We start from the raw sequence: 17,836 nt of genomic DNA, 5'->3' as shown, positions 1-17,836 counted from the left end.
TGAAAAAAATTGTCATCAAAACATATAATTGAAAAAATGTTAATAATGTATTTGGAAAGTGTATAAAAATATTTGTGTTGTATAAAAAATGTAAAATAAGTATGTAAAAGTATATATCAAAACATATATTTGAAAAAATATTAATTACGTATTTGAAAATGCTAAACATATATAAAGAATAATGTTTAGTATGGTACCATGCATTTGTTTTTTACGGGGATGTATCATGCATGTAGCTGGCTATGCATATATAGCTATATAGTACTCCCTGTGTCCCCTTATATAAGATGTGGACAGAGGGAGTAGTACGTACGGACCCGTATGTATTTACAATATTTAAATGTTATCCGACTCAAAAATGTTTAAATATTATTTAAAATGCCGTGTACCTTTTTATATATAATGCATGAACATTTTTGTGAGGTCACAAACACTAGAATATAAGTAGTATTTCTTACATCGAACAAAAGAGATGACAAGATATAAAATGTTTAGCTCTTTGGAACATTATTTTTTTGAGTAGCGTCCAGGAGGTCACAGGTTCAAACTGTAATTCTTTAATTTTTCCAGTCCGTGTTAATAGGATGTAAACGGTAGTCGTACTGTTTAATCATGAAAGGTTATCTGGTCTAGTGGCTGTTCACGCGAGACTTTTAGCGGCAGGTCATGTGTACGAAACCCACCACCTTTTCTCTTACTTTACGTGAAGGGCCAGTACATGAGTAAAAAAAATCAAATGTTTTCTGCAAATCTACAATATGAGAACTGTTACAGTGGCTGACACCGGGCCCTAGCGATGTTGGCGTACCAGGTTATAGATACGTCCCCGTACGTAAAATGTGACCGTATTTGCACGTCCATGCAAGTTAGCGGATAAAAACACGTATTTTGCAAGTTTATGCACCAAACTGACCAGTCACGCGCAAGTTCTAAGACTTTTAGTATATTTATCTCTTTACTTTTACTCATCGGGGGTGAACGCTGAGATATAATTCAAGCATAGAAATCTACATCTGTTAGTTTGAGTGTGTCCTTTGTACTACTACGATGTGTGATAAATATTCTTTCCGTTCAAAGATCTCTATAAAGGCTTGTATTTAGAAGGAAAACGTTTGGGGCCGGGGCACCGGCCGAACCACTCGGCCGGTCGCGCGCGACCTGTGCGATCCCCTTCCATCGGCCCACAAATCGCTCGCCATTAACGCCCCACGCGGCTGCGCTGCTTCCTCTCTCTCTATTTCATCTCGCCGGTCCCTACCTCAGTTGGCCGTCGCCGTTCGCCGCCTCCGCCGGCCGTCCTCATCGCCGGTGGCCACCCGCGCCGGCCGTCCCTGTCGCCGTTCGCCGTCCTCGCTCGCCGGCCCCGGCGGAAGCTGGAACCACGTCGTGGCCTGCTGCAACCGGTGCCCAGGAGAGCTGCCATCATGGATGGCGAGCATGGTGACAGCGAGCTGCAAGGACGGCGGCGCTCGCGCTGCAGACATGGCGGAGGCATTGCAGAACCTGCCGCACGCCCTCATGCTACAACCGTTAACCAAAATGCTTCAAACCAAGATGAAAAAAGTTTCAACCAGATACATCAAAAGCTGCAGCAGTCATTGCCATGGCGGAGTGCTACAACCGTCGACATAAAATGCTACAACCTTTTATGAAAAAGCTTCAACTCGAAACGATAGAGAAAGCATTAACCAAGGCTGCTACAAAGAAAAAAGCTGCAACCGTTGATAGAAAAGCTTCAACCGTAGATGAAAAAAGCTACAACCATTGAAAAAGAAAGCTACAACCATACACCGCATAATCAAAAAAGTTGCATCCGTTGTAGAGAAAGCTTCAATCATATGTGCGAAATGCTTCAACCTGCGCGTGTCGCCACCGAGCCGCAATCACAGTGGATGGCTGGCGGCTGTCGTCGGCGCAATTTCGTGCAGCGATGAGCATCAACGGCGAGGGGCGGCAGCGGAGCTACAACCGGGGAGAGCTACAAGCGTCGCCGCTACAAGCTGCAACCACAGATGTAGTTGTTTCATGTGTCGCGGCGACGATGAGGACGGCCGGTGAGGGTTGGAAGCGGCGACGGGGACGGGCGGCGAGGGTTGGAAGCGGCGACGGGGACAGGCGGCGCGCCGCGCCCCGAGCGAGGGGATCGAGCCAAGGAAGAAGAAGCTGGGGGCGAGTTTTTTTTGCTCCAGATCCAACCGCGCGCGGCTCGCATCGAACAGCTAGAGCTGGACCGGCCGAAACTGTTCGGCCGGTGCGCCGGCGCCTAGCATCGCCCTATTTAGAAACGGAGGGAGTAGATCTGAATTTTTTATTATATAAAATAACCTGAGATACAAATTCTGTAGAATTGCTACGAAAATCCTATGACCGACCTCAGACTCGAATCAAAAACCCGAACCTAAACGCAGACCCAGGCTAAGCTCAACCCGGTAGTACTAGCCGACCACGGCACGCACCAAACCTATTAAACCCCTGTACTCCTCCGCCGCCGCCGCCGCCATTCGCCGCCGAAGGTCTGCTCCCGACCCCCCTTGCCCGCGCCCCCCGCCGCCGCCGCTCCCCCGCGCCCCGTCGAGCTCGCCAACATGCTGCAGAGCAAGTCCTTCGTCAAGAAGACGAAGCAGGGCCGCGTCGTCAAGGTCGCCGCTCGGCACCACAGCCACCGCCTCGCCGAGGCCCCGCCGAAACCCTAGCTAACCCCCTCCCCCCCATCTGCGCAGGTGGTCCGGGAGCACTACCTCCGCGACGACATCCCCTGCGGCGCCTTCTCCTGCTCCTCCTGCGACGCGGCCGCGCGCCGCCTCAACGCCGACGCCGCCGCCATCCTCGTCGTCGACACCAACGTCGTGCTCCACCAGGTGCCCCTGCTTTTCCCGCTCCCACCTCTGGTCTTATTTAGCGTGCCTTGTAGAGGGTCGGGGGTTTCGATTGCTGATGCTCCGAGCGGTTGCTGCAGATCGATTTGTTGGAGAATCCGGCGATTGAGGATGTCGTGGTGCTGTCGGTGGTGCTGGACGAAGTGAAGAATAAGAACCTCTCCGTGTACAACAGGCTCAAGACCCTGTGCACCAACACGGCTCGGAGGTTCTTCGTGTTCACCAACGAGCACCACAGGTACGCCTGAATTCTACCATTGGTTCTCCATGGTTGTTTTGATTGATCAGTAGGTGTGAGTTTAGGCTCTGGTATATTTGCTTGCTTCCTATCCGAAGCAGAATTCGTTGAGATTTCTAGGCGATGGGGTGGTGAAATAAGCCACGTAGCTATGAAACTATAGTTTGTTACTAGAGTGAGAAAATCAAGTAAAGCTCATGGAATAAGCTACTGATATCACTCCTGCATTTGCTCAGTTTTTTTTTGAGCTATGCATCTGTCCTGAATCTCTGGCCACATATCTTAGGGCAACTAAGTTGACTTGCAGTAAATTATTTAGACTGGGCCAAGTTGATTTTGTCTTTCCTAAAACTTTGTTCAAGTGGTGTTCACTCCCAACGGCAGTTATCTTTGGCATGTATGGCGCTTAGATCTGAACTTGAACAGTATTTGCAGATTGCATTGGCAAAATTTCTCTGCACGAATTGCACTACAAACGTGCTAGTACTTATCTGCAACTAATTCTGCTTTTGTCCCTTGAGACGTGAAAGCTGCCCAAATCAACTGGCATCTGCTTAGCATCAGCAATGTTATTCTTCCCTGTTCATATGGTTAGGATTACTCATTTACTGAAAAACATACAGGGATACTTATGTCAAGGAGATGGTTGGAGAGAGCCCAAATGATCGTAATGATAGAGGTACTGAGTTGCTTAGTTATATTTATGTACAGTTTATCTCATTTCCAGTTATTCTATGTACACTTTATGTACGCTCTGCTCTTTACTTGCCACTTCTTCTCTATTCAGCAATCCGTGTCGCTGCTCGTTGGTACCAGAGTCACCTCGGTGACAGTGCCAAAGTGCTGCTGGTCACAAATGATAGAGATAACAAACGGAAAGCTACTGAAGAAGGCCTAAATGCAGAGACAGGTGCTAGTTGGATAGTCTGTTACATGAAATTCATAGCTGAATCCTTTACAATACTGCATGAATGATTTTATGGTTGCCTCACAAACTATTTCTGGTTCCAGTTGAGTCATATGTACGATCGCTTGCGCAGCCTGGTTTGCTCGATTTGGTGGTTGTCCCAAGTAGCGGAGATGTTGCCATGGAAGATGTAGAAGATCTTAGACCATCCAAAAGGAAAATAGTTTACAATGAGGTATATACCAAGCTAGTATTAATTATGCAATTTTCATCTGCACGTTCTTGCTACAATAACCACCTAGTGTCAAATATAAATATGCTACCTTGATATTATTGCAGCATAAACCTATGTCGGAAATTACATCTGGTCTGCGCTGTGGAATTTATCATCAAGGGAAGCTTCGAGTTAATCGTTACAATCCATTTGAAGCATATGTTGGAAGTGAGAGCATTGGGGATGAGATTATTATCCGTGGGAGTTCAAATATGAACAGGTCCTTTGACGGAGATATAGTTGCTGTAGAACTCTTGCCACAGGACCAGTGGCATGATTCGAAGTCATTTATTGCTGATGATGATGGTATGTTTTTCATTTTTTGATGCATCTCATTTTTCTTATCTGATGGATGTTTCTGTTATTTCAGAAGATGATAATGAAGATGATGTCCGGTTGGTTCCAAATAGTGCTGATGATGCTCCACGAAACACAAATTCCACGCAATCAACAGTTGGATCATCAGCTGCTTCAGTCCCCAGTCGTCCAGTTGGACGTGTTGTTGGTATCATCAAGCGGAATTGGAATTCGTGAGTTCTATATGATCTGAATGATATTTATCTAATTATGATCTCCTGATATGGAAAGATGACATCAGAATATGCACAATTCATTCAGTCAATGTGAAATATTAACCCAGAAGGATATATCCTGCTCGTGTTTTTACGTCTATATGCCTGCATGCTGTATGTTGACAGCATTTCTGCCCTGCTACTTCACACATGTTGGTTTCAATATTTTGCAAAAAAAAAGGTTTCAATATTTCAGTCATTTCTTACAATCTTTGGTTGGTTAGACCTGACATCACTATTTGTATGTTGCCAAGATTATGCTAATACTTGTTCCATCCAGCAAACTATTTAGTTTATATTGCAACTTCAGTTGTTTTTGTGTATTGATGCATAAAAATGAAATACTTGTATACTGCAGGTATTGTGGATCATTGGAGCCAATGCCCATGCCTGCTGGTAGTGGGGGCGTTGCTCATGCTCTATTTGTGTCGAAAGATCGACGAATTCCTAAGATTCGGATTCAAACTAGACAACTTGGGAATCTTTTAAATAAAAGGATTATCGTTGCAGTTGATTCATGGGATGTCATGTCTCGATACCCATCAGGACACTATGTGCGGACTATAGGAGATATTGGCGATAAAGAAACTGAAACAGAGGCAAGCTTGTATACCTAATTTTTATCACATCACTTTGTAGGAGCTGTAGTCCAGCCTGTGTAATCCAGTTAGTTGCTGCATGTTAAGATGATGCATTTGATGCTAGCATGCTAACTGATATACACATAATGCAGGTTGTCCTAATAGAGAATGATATTAACACAAGACCTTTCTCTACACAAGTCCTTGCTTGTTTGCCGCCTTTGCCTTGGACATTGTCACCCGAGGATGTGGCTAATCCTAATAGGCAAGACTTGCGGCATGTGAGAGTCTTTAGTGTGGATCCACCTGGTAAGTTAATCATGATAAGTGTACCCTATTCTTTTGTAGTTGAATTGCATCCTTACCATTAAACTGCTATTTAGGTTGTAGGGATATTGATGATGCACTACATTGCACACCGCTTCCAAATGGAAATTTTGAAGTTGGAGTCCGTATCCTTTATCAGTTTACATCCTAGTACACAGTTCAAGTTTGCAATGGTTGTTAATCTTATTCTCTTCAATTTTTGAACTTGTACTTTTTGAGTTAATATTTGTCATCGTTCCTTTTTTTACTCGACAATGGCTTCATAAATTGTGAGTAGGATCTGTTGCATCTACCTGGGTTTGAGCTGATCTCATAAGTGTGCATATCATGTGATTTTGTTCTATATGCTTTTGCTTGAACAAACTCAATTCCTAAATCCTTTTGGTTGATAGACCATTACTCTTGGTGCATGGATTGCTCAATTTCAATAGGAATGCCAATTTCCAGGAATACTTTCCTCATGGAAAATGGGTTTGGGGGCATTCACAGTGGTTCATCACATAAGCTTGATTGTTAATCATAATGAAAGAACCAAATCATGTGATTTTGTTCTATATGCTTTTGCTTGGATCAAACTCAATTCCTAATTCTTTTTGGTTGATAGACCATTGCTCTTGGTGTGTGGATTTACTCAATTTCAATAGGAATGCCAATTTCCAGGAATACTTTCCCCATGAAAAATGGGTTTGGGGGCATTCACAGTGGTTCATGTACGCATTGCCAATTAGGATTAAAGATTTGGTGGTGGGGGAGTAATGAAGAGAGAGATGCAGGTTGTATCTCATACTAGATGCCACTAATTTGAGAAAAAACAATGTAGATTAATGCTGAAGCATATGGCCAATTTAGATCGGGATTGTATCTATTCATTCGTTTAATGCATTATCTCACCAATAGATACAAACCATTGCGAATGCCCTAGCATTGGTGATGTAATAATTGGCTTTTTTTTTACATTTTTTGTTATGCTAGTCCTTGTTTCCGGTGGTCAAACTATTTTATCTTGATCTTGACCTTGGGTAATGAAAGCTATATGTTGTCGGCAGGAGATATATGGGATGTGTTTCTTTCCCATTTTGTTCTATGCTGTTGCTATTGATGTGGAGATTTTGCAGTTCTTGACTTGGACTGACCAGATATTGCTGATGTCACTAATTTTGTCCATCCTGGTACCCCTCTTGATGAGGAGGCCTCTCAAAGGGCAACTTCTGTTTATCTTGTTGGACAACGAATTGACATGCTACCGAAGCCTCTAACTGAAGGTATTGTTTTCATTTATATGGCATGCACACCGAATTACTGATTACTGAATCAACTGCTTACCGAAGCATTGCATTGAATTTGATAATACTCACGTTAATTCTAGTATGTATGAGCAGAAGTGACTCATTGTTTTTCCAATTTTTATTGTTTTTTAGATGTTTGTTCTCTTCGTGCTGATGTTGAGAGGCTGGCATTCTCCGTCATTTGGGTGAGCCTAATTGTGAAATTGTGTTTTTATGATGTTGATTTGTCTGATGTACGGGGATATTTAAATGTGGCCATTAGGTTTTTGCTCTTGTTGAAAAAGGTTTGTTGTGTGGAGGCTGCCCATAGTCCCTGTGTCCTACTAGCTCTATGACCCCCGAGTCCACAATACTATTCAAGCTCAGATGCAATGAATTATTTTGCACAACTTTCACCAAGCTTTTTCACTAGTGATTTGGGTCATTTGTCAATACACCCTAGCCTTTTAGTTTTATATACAATTTGTTCTTGCAATTCATGCGTAATTTGCTGTATATGCCATTTTCCTCAAAGAAAAATCTTCTCTGAGACTCTTGAGTGCAGAGTATGATGTGCTTAGAAACTTACTAATGTGTTAGATCCAAGTCATACAATATGCCTACATGTTGGATTAGGGCAATAGCTTGACATGCCATTTTCCTCAAAGAAAAATCTTCTCTGAGACTCTTGAGTGCAGAGTACGGTGTGCTTAGAAACTTACTAACTTGTTAGATCCAAGTCATACAACATGCCTGCATGTTGGATTAGGGCAATAGCCTGGCATTTTTTATCCTGTGGTATCGCGAACAGAGTATTATCGTCATCTGCCTTTGGCATTTCTTCTGTTCATCCTCGTGCGTCTTGAAGTGATTACATCTATCTCTTTAAATGAGTATGCTAATTCATGTATCCTGGCACTTTGAATTTTTTGAATGTTCTGTGTACAGGAAATGACACCTGATGCTGATATCATATCTTCAAGATACACAAAGAGTGTTATCAAGTCTTGTGCTGCAATGTCTTATGTAGAAGCCCAAGCAAGAATGGATGACAGGTGCTTTCTGGCATTCAGCTTGCATTACTTATATGCGGAAGTACAATTTTATGTTTGTCTAGCAGGCCAAAAACATTGTCATAAAATTGATCGTTTCATTCCTTCAAATTTCCAGCCGTTTGGCCGATCCACTGACTGTAGACTTGCGGAACTTAAATTCATTAGCAAAGGTTTGTTCTTGTGTTACCATATCTCGGTCTGCAATAAATATTCTTGTCTGAAACCATGTACTCCCTCCGTTCACAAATATAAGATGTTTAGGATATTTCAATATGGACTACATACAGACTGAAATGAGTGAACAAACACACTAAAATGCGCCTATATACATCCGAATCAGAAAAATGTCAGAACATCTTATATTTGTGAAAGGAGGTAGTACTACCTGTACTATTATTAAGCTTATGTTTTCAATGCTTATGTAGATAATGAGAAATCGACGTTGCGAAAGAGGGGCTCTGACTCTTGCTTCAGCAGAAGTCAAATTCGAAATTGACAGTGAAACTCATGATCCCCTCGACATAGGTATTCAGATTTGTAAACCTGACTCCTGTACTATTTTTGACTTATATAGTTGAAATACTTACACTCAAGTTCAACAGGAATATATCAAATTCGTGAAGCAAACCAAATGATTGAAGAGTTTATGTTGGCAGCAAATGTTTCTGTTGCTGAGAAGATTTTGCAGCACTACCCCTTGTGTTCATTGCTACGGTACACATTTGCTCTGTTCTTTCTTATTTTGTCACATTTGGATCAGATTAAGGTTATCACTCTGGCAGTGCAGCCAAGTATATCTGAACTTCTAGGAGATCCCTTTGAAAATATTTATCATGTCTTATTCATAATTGAATACACTTTTTGACCTGTTGACCTGTTCATTCAAGCTTATAGAGCTAAAGTTGCTTAGACTCAATCATTAATAAATACCCAATAGCACAGGAGAGTTCAGTCCAATGAGGTAGGATACCAAAATTATTATGTGACTGTGACGTCTCCTGATGTCACCAAGTTTCATTTGTATGATTGCTCATGAACTCATTCTCGATATTTGATACCAATATTTTCCATTTGACACATATTGGCAGCTGTGAAAAAAATACATTCAGCCGTTGACTAGTTTGTCCTTGCCAAGGAATGGTTTAAAAACTTATTTGTGACTGCCATCTTCTTACACTATTTATGCAGCAATTCCAAAGAATGTACCAGTTCTTTCCTACAGCTGCTTTATCATTTAAATTACCTTTTCTGAGCATGTTAATTTTTCTCTGATTGCCAGGCGTCATCCTAGCCCAACAAAGGAGATGCTTGAGCCATTACTCCGTACCGCCTCTTCTGTTGGCCTAAATCTGGACGTATCATCCTCAAAAGCATTAGCTGAATCACTTGATAATGCGAAGGTGAGAATGACCTGTATTATTTTACTCCACGGTGTATTCACATTTAGGTGACAGTCCTATGTAGCTGGGTAATACTCCCTCCGTTCCGAATTACTTGTCGCAGGTATGGATGTATCTAGATGTATTTTAGTTCTAGATACATCCATTTCTGCGATGAGTAATTTGGAACGGAGGGAGTATTTGTTTGGAGTGTTATCTCACCTGCCGTTAATACTTCACATGCAGAGAGATGACCCATACTTCAACAAGCTTATCCGGATTTTGGCAACTAGATGCATGACACAAGTATGATAGCAGTTTTGAAGTTCAAAATATTCTGACTTACTGATTTCAACTATCTATATAACTTATTCTTGCAATACACAGGCAGTTTACTTTTGCAGTGGAGATTTGAGCTTGTCTGAGTATTATCATTATGGGCTTGCATCTGCTCTGTACACTCATTTCACTTCTCCTATTCGCAGATATGCAGGTTAGTTTTTCTTCGCCGTTAGGTGCTTTGATGCTCATCGATATTACTGAATTCGACTGATGATTGTTGGACATAGCAAGTATTTGTGCATGTTACTCCCTCCGTAAAGAAATATAAGATTGTTTAGATCATTAAAGTAGTGATCTAAACGATCTTATATTTCTTTACAGAGGGAGTACTTTCTCCGGCTATGAGCTAATTATTTCAGTTGGAATAACTATTTTCATGCACTTTTTGTACAAAATGAAAGTTGTTTGTAATGCGTTGTATTTTCTGTAGACTAAGTTAAAATGTATAGAAGAAAGAAGAGGAGGAAACGTATAAACTGTGAGATTGGTTTCTGATTCTACATCTTATCGATTGCAGATGTTGTGGTGCATAGGTTGCTAGCTGCTGCTCTAGATATTGCGAAACTTCCACCAGTCTTCCAGGATGGTCCACAACTCACAGGCATTGCTGACAGTGAGTGATCCAATGCACTACTGAAGTGGGTCTTTATATGTTTTGCAACATTTGATACTGACATTATTATCATGTCAGACTTGAATTATAGGCACAGAAATGCCCAAATGGCAAGCAGAGCATCGGTTGAGCTCCACACTCTTATATATTTCAGGACAAGGTACATTTTAATTGTCAATGGCTCTTCTATTTATATAAGTTACAGTAGATAGTATGTTCTTTAAGACGAGGGTAGTAAGAAATGTCTCAAGTCTGTTTTTGGAGTGCATATATCATCTGAGTGACCATAGTTAGGATCATTAATACTGCTCTACACTTTTAACTGTGCAGGCCCGTGGATACTGAAGCTAGAATAGTAAAGATCAAGGCAAATGGTTTCATAGTCTTCGTTCCAAAGTACGGATCCCCCCCTCCCCCCCTTCCCCTCTCCCACCTTCTCATTTATTTGCCAAGTTAGACTAACAATGGACATCCTGGTCAGAAGTCACAAGTATAAAAAATCGCACCCCAGCAAAGACCTGGTCAGTCATCTTAAATTACATTAGTACAAACTTACTGATTGACCTGAAGTAACCAAAACTAGGATCTGCCAATTTCTATTGCATGAATTCTGAGCTTCAATCTTGTTTCTGGTCACTGTGTTCTTAGAAATCTGAGATGGCAGGTCTGTTAAACAAATTAGTTGGCACACTATGGGGCATTTTGGTTCCCTAACCTTCCTCGGCGAGGCCAAAAAATAGTAGTAATGCTCATGGAGATTAGCTAGCAGGCTAGGATTTGCTTGCTTTCTGTATCTTGTAATGCACCCCAAAGTGCCATACAGAAGTTTCCCAGTTTCTAGGCGTGTAAAAACTGATACAAAATGTGGCCAGCATTTTTTATGCATGCCAAGATGATGTGGGAAATTATGGCTGGCACATTGATTTGATTGATTAGGCATCCATCCAGCTTCATTTATTGCAGTATCCTCTAAACCTGGCGGGTGGTTTGCAATCTGTTTGCACCTTCGAATATCTTATGGAATCAACAAATGGATATCCATATACTAATTTGGAGCAATAAATATTAAGTGCTACGTGGGGCCCACATGTCATGGTCATACCAGGGATAATTTAAGTTTGCAGGGAATGAACCAGACATGCCCTGTGTCATTCCTTCTTGTTCTCAATCTGGAGTTTTAATTTTTCCAAATACTTCCAAATAATAGCATCATCTGCGATGGGTATGCATTAGCCAGCGCCTTTCTTGTTCTCATTTGGTACTTTTTTGCAACAGGTTTGGCATAGAAGGGCCCATCTATCTTATGGCGAAGGGAGACAAAGGGGCTGACTGGGTAGTAGACGAGGTGCACCAGAAAGTAACCAAGCCTGGAACAAACATAAGCTATGCTGTGTTGCAGAGTGTTATGATCCATATGGAAGTGGTGGAGCCTCAGCCCCACCGCCCCAAGCTGCAGCTCACCCTGATATGAACAACAAATGTACAATTGAATTGTAACATTAGCGCATTCACCCTTTTTCCGCTTCCACATTGTACTAGGGTCCATTCTTTAATTCAACAAACATATGTGATTTTATGATATTGTCAGATCAGCCTGGAGTAGCTCTTCACAGGGTTGTACAAATCTTTCTTTATCGATGCTAAAAATCTACCATGACCTGCTGTGTTCTGCTTATCAGTTGCCCATCTCTGGGCATATCTCTTATTTGGGTTGTCACTTGACAATGCTTGAAACACACTGTGCAAATGTGCCGATGCAAAATTTTCTTGCTGAAGAGATCCTCAGGACACGAGTGACATGAACACCGTCGACCAGAGCGTGAGAGCCAGGGCTGCAACCAGGTGCGTCCATAGGAAGACGATGGAGCACTCCTCTTCCCCAACATCAAACAGCTGGGCTATCGTCCCTGCAATACCAGAGGAGCCAACACCTCAGAACGCGACACCCTACATCACCCATCACTAGAACACGCTACAATAGTAAGTCGGCATATACCGATGCTCATGGCTGGGGGAACCGTGGACTGCAGCAGGAGAACGTAGCGGTACAGGGGCGATCTCGGAAGGAACCCGAGCTCTCTGGCTGCCTTCACCACCCCAATTCCGCAGGACGGGAGGATGACGAAGCGTATCACGGTGATCGATATGACTACAAGAGGCTTCATCGTCGTCCTGCCTCTGCCTGGTCGTTGCAAAAATTTGATATAAACATGAACATGGAGGGCATGCTGCCAGGAAGTCCATGGCAGGTAATGAACGAACTGTACCTTTTGTGAGGTTTCCGCCGAGTATGAGGACGGTGCATGGTATCGCAGCATCTCTGCTCCCAAGTTTGTGGTTTCATCCAAGAGAAGGTCAGCAGCAGATGGATATCAAGATGCAAGATCCAAGACAAGTGCTGCTGTATATCTGGACTTACGCTAGTAACTTTGCAGTATCTTGGACTACTCGGAGAGGGCCGTCTTCCTCGGTAACGAGTGGTCTCAGCTTGTCGATTGCGCCCACGGTAAACCCTACGAGCTGCAGAGCGGTAGCAATTAGATCTGAATTCCAGAGCTCATTTGCATGATCACTGTGGTGCAAAGCAGAGTCACATACCGCGGCAACACTGGGAGGTGACCACAGTTCATTCAGTATCTCTACCAGCAGTTCCTTTGCTCTTCTTAAGTAGTGCAGGAAGCTACCAGCAACACCGTTGGAAGGGATGCTAGAACTGACCTACAGCCCGAATTCAGAAAATGTAAGGTTTGTTCATCACTCCCACAGTTTAATCTTTTCAAGGCAATGAAAGAGCTTGCTACTACTTACCGGGTCGCTCTCTACATCCTCATGAAGAAATTCCCCAGACGACAGGGGAAGAAAAGCCGCATGATTGCCGTTTTCGGCTTCTCCCGAGTTTTCTTCTTTCGTTAAGTTAGTTGAAGGATCACCGCATTTCTTGTATAGCTGAGCAGATCTCTTCATGACGCTGTAGCTATGAGTCCAGATAAAGAAATTCCCTAGCTGCATGAAACGTTTCTGAATCCAAAATGTACCATGGTAGTCCTGACAGAGGAGTTAATTAGGCGCGGCGACGAGCTTACCGCCATGGACAGCGAGACGTAGGAGAGGCCGAGAGATTTGCAGGTGTCGGCATCACCAAAGGGGCTGTCCTCCTCATTGCAAATCGCCGGGACAATCATCAGAGGAATGGTTCCCCAGTTACCTGAAAATGTACATGTATATTTGATAGCACATAAAAGGCTTGGTTAGAAAGGTTTGCTTATCTGAAAACTGAAGAAATAGATTCGCCATTTATTCAGTGTGAGTGGTGACGTGCCTGCTGAGCTGCAAGCAATGATCAGCCCCTGAAGATGTGCTCCTGGCTTCAGGGCCTTGACGGCCAGCCACCCTAGAGCTGCTCCGATGAGGAATATGATGCCCATGTTCACTGGCATGAACCACCTTAACTCGTCATCAACTTCAGAAATGAGCAATCAAATAGGCAGCACAATTTTCATTAACCAATGTAAATATTCTACTAGTGGTAGATAATTCGATCGAACCAGGAAATGATGTCCTTGAGCGTGACGGTGCCTGCCAAGCTCGAGAAGACGAGCGACGGGACGAACACGATGTAAACAACCTGCAGAATGAAGCAAACAAATGGATTGAAATCACTGTTATGTCTTGTAAACCTCTAACTGACGCCATGCGAGATGACCTTGTTTATGTGCCTCCGAGCATCGGAGGTGAGGACGTCGAAGCGGCTGGACGCGAGGCAGGCTCCGAGGCCGCCGGCGAGGAGGACCTGCAGGACGGGCAGCCATGCCACGGCCAGCAGAGACCAGAACCTCATCTTGCCTTGCAGGAGGCGACGAGAGAGATCGGAGATCGTTCTGGTGCGAATGGCTTTGAAGAACTGGCCGAAGAGCCCAGGCTGCTGTGCTGTGCTGTGCTGCCCATGCAGCGGCGCGACCGCTTTGTTGGCTGCTGTGGACGCACACGTTTCTGCTCATCAGGCCACGCGTGTCAATCGAAACCCAGCCAGCCAGCCAGATGCTTTCCATTTGCGCCGAGGCGCAGACGAAAACGACTTTTGGCTGTTCAGGAGTAGAAGGGGAGAGAAGTACAAATTCGTTCGACTCTTCTGCCTTCGGCCTCGTTTCGTCGTTCGAATCGCAGGAACGAACCAAAAGAGAAGACGGACGGTGTGAGCCCCATCTGATCTCCCAACTTTTTTGGTGGCGTCCGGCGACAGTCATTACCACAGAGTCTCACCCATGGAAGGAGTAAAAATGGGAGAGAAGAGCCTCACCTACGGAAGGGAATAGAGGATTGGTATGTGTTTTTCTAGATTTCATTCACTTAAGAACATCTCTCAAGTTCAAATTACAAATCGTTTTCACGGTTGTGGTTCTCTTGTTGAGTTCTTCAAAATTAGATCTCATGTTGACGAGTCTTGACTACATTTTTTCAGATGCAAATTTTACTCCCAACTATAGTATTGTTGTACTCTTCTCAGGGATCAAACCGGGGATCATAGTGGAGGGGGCATCGACAGTAGGTGAGGGAGCGAGGCGGTGAGAGGTGAGGCTTTTTTTTTTTTGAGCAAGGAGGTGAGGCTTTGGTGGGAGGTGTGATCTGTGTGTTGGCTGACTCGGGTAAGTTGTGGACCCCACCAAGATGACATGTCGTCCGTATGGCATCAAAACCGGGTTTGAGCCGTCCAGGGTTGGAAGTAGAACTGTATGGTTATTTGTCCGGTATTAGAGTTCACAATTGTAATTCGATCTTTTTTGATAAGTTCAGGGGTATTATTCACTTTACGCTTACTAAAATAAGAAACTAGAGTTTTGAGTTGCGTAGAGCCAACATAGATTTTGAAAAATATTTCTCTATACTCCGACTAGATGTTTAAGCTAAATGGAACTAACCTTACTTGACTAAAGCTTGTTAACATTGTGGCATGAATACAAATTTTTTTCAATCACATTTGGTATTATTTGCCTCCCAATAAGCTTCACTTGTTTATTGGTTAGGTAAGGCAAGGCGAGTTCTCTTGTGTTTGATTGTACCGGGTGTGGATCCTAATCTCAGGGACCAGCTTTGTGTTGTTTGCCATCTTGGCACTGTACTGGCCGCTTGACCCTTCTTCTATGGATGATGATGCATCTCTTCATAGTGTATTATAGAAAAATAAGGTATTTATTTCTTAGTCTTTGCCAAAGTTTTGGCAATCAATTTCTTTGGCAGACTATTTGTTGTTTGCCACGCTTTGACAATAAAGTATTTGAGGAATTCGCAGTTTAGCTGCTGATATATTAAGTAGGAGAAAACAAATATTTTGGCGAAGTTTGTCTATCAGCCGAACAAGATATATACATTTGATATTGTGGTGAACTATAATTCGGTTTGGTTGTACTATCTCTTGTTTTCTTCATTTTTGGGTGTTTGCCTAACTATTTGTCTAGTAGAGAATAGGATAGATTTGGCGGGTGTCGTAGCTTTATTTTGGTGTAGCCTATACACTATTCTACAAAACATACAGCGACGGGGTGAGGCTCGGGTCGATCTATTTGTCCACTTCAGAACTCTATTTGCCTACACGTAAGGTAGAGCAATCACCCTAGAATTCTCCATGCACCCATGCCTAAGAGAGACAACCATGTAGCCTAGAAACATCTGTCGAGATATTTGTGGGATGATGCAATACATACAAATGTACTACAGTTTGTCAGTCTACACCAAATTAACCGGTGAAGGTATGCAACCATTTTAGTTTTCTTGGAACAAGAGTTTTGGTTGAACTTTTTTTTGCAAGCATAAGAAAAATGTTGACTGATGTAAATTTAATTGGAAACTGCTACCTAAATTAATTACAAAATTGTAGTGAAACAAATAGGACTGTAATTTAACCTCTTGTACGGATATGTTTGGTTAATTTTGACAAGTTGCACACCAAAATACAATATTCAAGATCATAAATTGTCAAAAACGAATTTCATACAAGTAAAAAGGTTTTGCATAAAGCAACTTCCAATGCAAACTAGGCCCACCACTTCAACATTGACATAGAATGATACATATAGGCCCCGTTTGGTTCGGCTCCCCCCCTGCAATTTGGCTGCCTAAAAGCTATATCCTAACCAAATAGGGAAAATCAACGGGAGCTCCTATAAGGTGCCCTCTGTGCCGTGGAACCAACTGGCGTGTCATCCAGGATTCGAACTGACGCAATTGGTATCTCGCACAATCTCACACAAGTTGCGCTAACCACTTGAGCAACTCAATTGCGTTGAGTGGAAACAACACTAACAATAGAAGAACTACTATGAATGTGTTATTTATATTGCATCACTTAGATTTGGGAAATATTGTGAATTTTAAAAAGTTCATCATTTATGAATAAAAACTTCATCGATTTTGAAAAAAGTTCATAATTTTTTTTAAAAAAGGTTCATTGATTTCGAAAAAAGTTCGTTTGATTTTGTAAAAAGTTCACCGATTTTTAGAAACAGTACAAAAAAATTGAAAAAGTTCACCGAATTTGAAAAAGTTCGTCGATTTTGTAAAAAGTTCATTGATTTTTAAAAAAGATTATTCAATTTCATAAAAAGTTCATTGGTTTTGAAAAAAGTTTTCATGGATTTTGAAAAAAGTTCGTTCAACTTTGAAAAAAGTTCATCAATTTTAAAAAAGTTCATCAATTTTTAAAAAGGTTCATTCAATTTAGAAAAGAAAGGAAAAAAACAAACAAAATCGTTCCAATAAAAAAGGAACAAGAAAAAAGAAAAAAAGAAGAAAGATGAAAATAGGTAAAAATATCGAATTGAACACGTGAGGTGTTGGTGGTGGGGTGGTTAGCGTGTTAGAGGAGGAGGTCGCCTGTTCAAAACTCACCAGCAGCGCACAGTTTTTTGGCGTCGAAAAAAAAGATGGGCCGGCCCAGCGTGGAGGAAAGGGTGTGTGCCCGTTTGTGAAAAAGGAAAGAACGGGCACTTAAGGCGCCGTTTAGGATTTGCCAAAATCAACAATGTGCTTGCGATGGGATCGAACAAAAAACGCAGGTACCTAGGAAAGCAACCGACGAGGTGCTTCCGCGACTACAAATGGGTGTCCTCCCTTTTTTCCCAAGACTTGTGACGAAATTACCCACCTTTGCCACCATAAAAAACCAATCGGTACCACAGTCCCGACCACACAAGCGACAAACCTCAACTCCCTTTCCCCGAGCCATGAGCTCTCGCAATTTCTTCTAGGGTTCCTTGTACGTCACCGACCAACAGGTGGACATCGGCACGCTCCCACGTTGCCACCCGCAGGATGACACAAGACTGACGTACGCCGAATCCACCCCCTCATCCACTGCATCACCCCGACTACCTCTTATCCGCTCTGCGGTCAGCCACATCTTTGATCGCCGAC

General features: G+C 42.7%; 2 protein-coding genes across 3 annotated transcripts; one reads left to right on the top strand and one right to left on the bottom strand.

The window, feature by feature from the left end:
* Window positions 1–2,420: 2,420 nt before the first annotated feature.
* Window positions 2,421–12,086, top strand: LOC123098847 (exosome complex exonuclease RRP44 homolog A). The gene is made up of 24 exons (XM_044520927.1): window positions 2,421–2,639; window positions 2,721–2,858; window positions 2,957–3,114; window positions 3,738–3,793; window positions 3,902–4,024; window positions 4,126–4,256; window positions 4,361–4,601; window positions 4,666–4,825; window positions 5,226–5,466; window positions 5,601–5,757; window positions 5,832–5,900; window positions 6,912–7,037; window positions 7,194–7,246; window positions 7,989–8,095; window positions 8,211–8,265; window positions 8,521–8,620; window positions 8,698–8,809; window positions 9,375–9,495; window positions 9,721–9,780; window positions 9,862–9,967; window positions 10,334–10,429; window positions 10,508–10,589; window positions 10,760–10,825; window positions 11,705–12,086. The coding sequence occupies exons 1-24, from the start codon at window positions 2,586–2,588 to the stop codon at window positions 11,898–11,900; spliced, it is 2,808 nt and encodes a 935-aa protein (XP_044376862.1). The 5' UTR covers window positions 2,421–2,585; the 3' UTR covers window positions 11,901–12,086.
* Window positions 11,960–14,520, bottom strand: LOC123098848 (protein PIN-LIKES 5-like). 2 transcript variants are annotated; one of them, XM_044520928.1, is made up of 10 exons: window positions 14,133–14,520; window positions 13,975–14,054; window positions 13,749–13,873; window positions 13,513–13,634; window positions 13,238–13,432; window positions 13,028–13,147; window positions 12,849–12,949; window positions 12,697–12,749; window positions 12,426–12,611; window positions 11,960–12,336 (listed from the first exon to the last, which is right to left on the bottom strand). In XM_044520928.1, exons 1-10 carry the CDS (start codon window positions 14,265–14,267, stop codon window positions 12,212–12,214), a joined length of 1,242 nt encoding a protein of 413 aa, XP_044376863.1. In that variant the 5' UTR covers window positions 14,268–14,520; the 3' UTR covers window positions 11,960–12,211. The 2 variants fall into 2 exon arrangements, with proteins under 2 accessions (XP_044376863.1, XP_044376864.1); XM_044520929.1 differs by having other exon boundaries at window positions 13,749–13,859; window positions 14,133–14,194.
* Between the last annotated feature and the right edge of the window lie 3,316 nt (window positions 14,521–17,836).

Source organism: Triticum aestivum, chromosome 4D (genome assembly GCF_018294505.1).
Source record: "Triticum aestivum cultivar Chinese Spring chromosome 4D, IWGSC CS RefSeq v2.1, whole genome shotgun sequence".
Lineage (NCBI taxonomy): Eukaryota > Viridiplantae > Streptophyta > Magnoliopsida > Poales > Poaceae > Triticum > Triticum aestivum.
The sequence above is the reverse complement of the archived record's forward strand: the minus strand, read 5'-3'. Positions and strand labels throughout refer to the sequence as shown.

What these genes read in the sequence shown, in the direction of transcription:
- LOC123098848 (XM_044520928.1), bottom strand. Translation starts at nt 14,267, where the DNA reads ATGAGGTTCTGGTCTCTGCTGGCCGTGGCATGGCTGCCCGTCCTGCAG. An exon ending in ACGTCTCGCTGTCCATGGCG is followed by an intron (nt 13,433 to 13,512) that starts GTAAGCTCGTCG and finishes CGTTTCATGCAG; the next exon opens with CTAGGGAATTTCTTTATCTG. An exon ending in TCCCCCAGCCATGAGCATCG is followed by an intron (nt 12,337 to 12,425) that starts GTATATGCCGAC and finishes CTGGTATTGCAG; the next exon opens with GGACGATAGCCCAGCTGTTT.
- LOC123098847 (XM_044520927.1), top strand. Translation starts at nt 2,586, where the DNA reads ATGCTGCAGAGCAAGTCCTTCGTCAAGAAGACGAAGCAGGGCCGCGTC. An exon ending in CCAACGTCGTGCTCCACCAG is followed by an intron (nt 2,859 to 2,956) that starts GTGCCCCTGCTT and finishes CGGTTGCTGCAG; the next exon opens with ATCGATTTGTTGGAGAATCC. An exon ending in ATTTATTGCTGATGATGATG is followed by an intron (nt 4,602 to 4,665) that starts GTATGTTTTTCA and finishes CTGTTATTTCAG; the next exon opens with AAGATGATAATGAAGATGAT.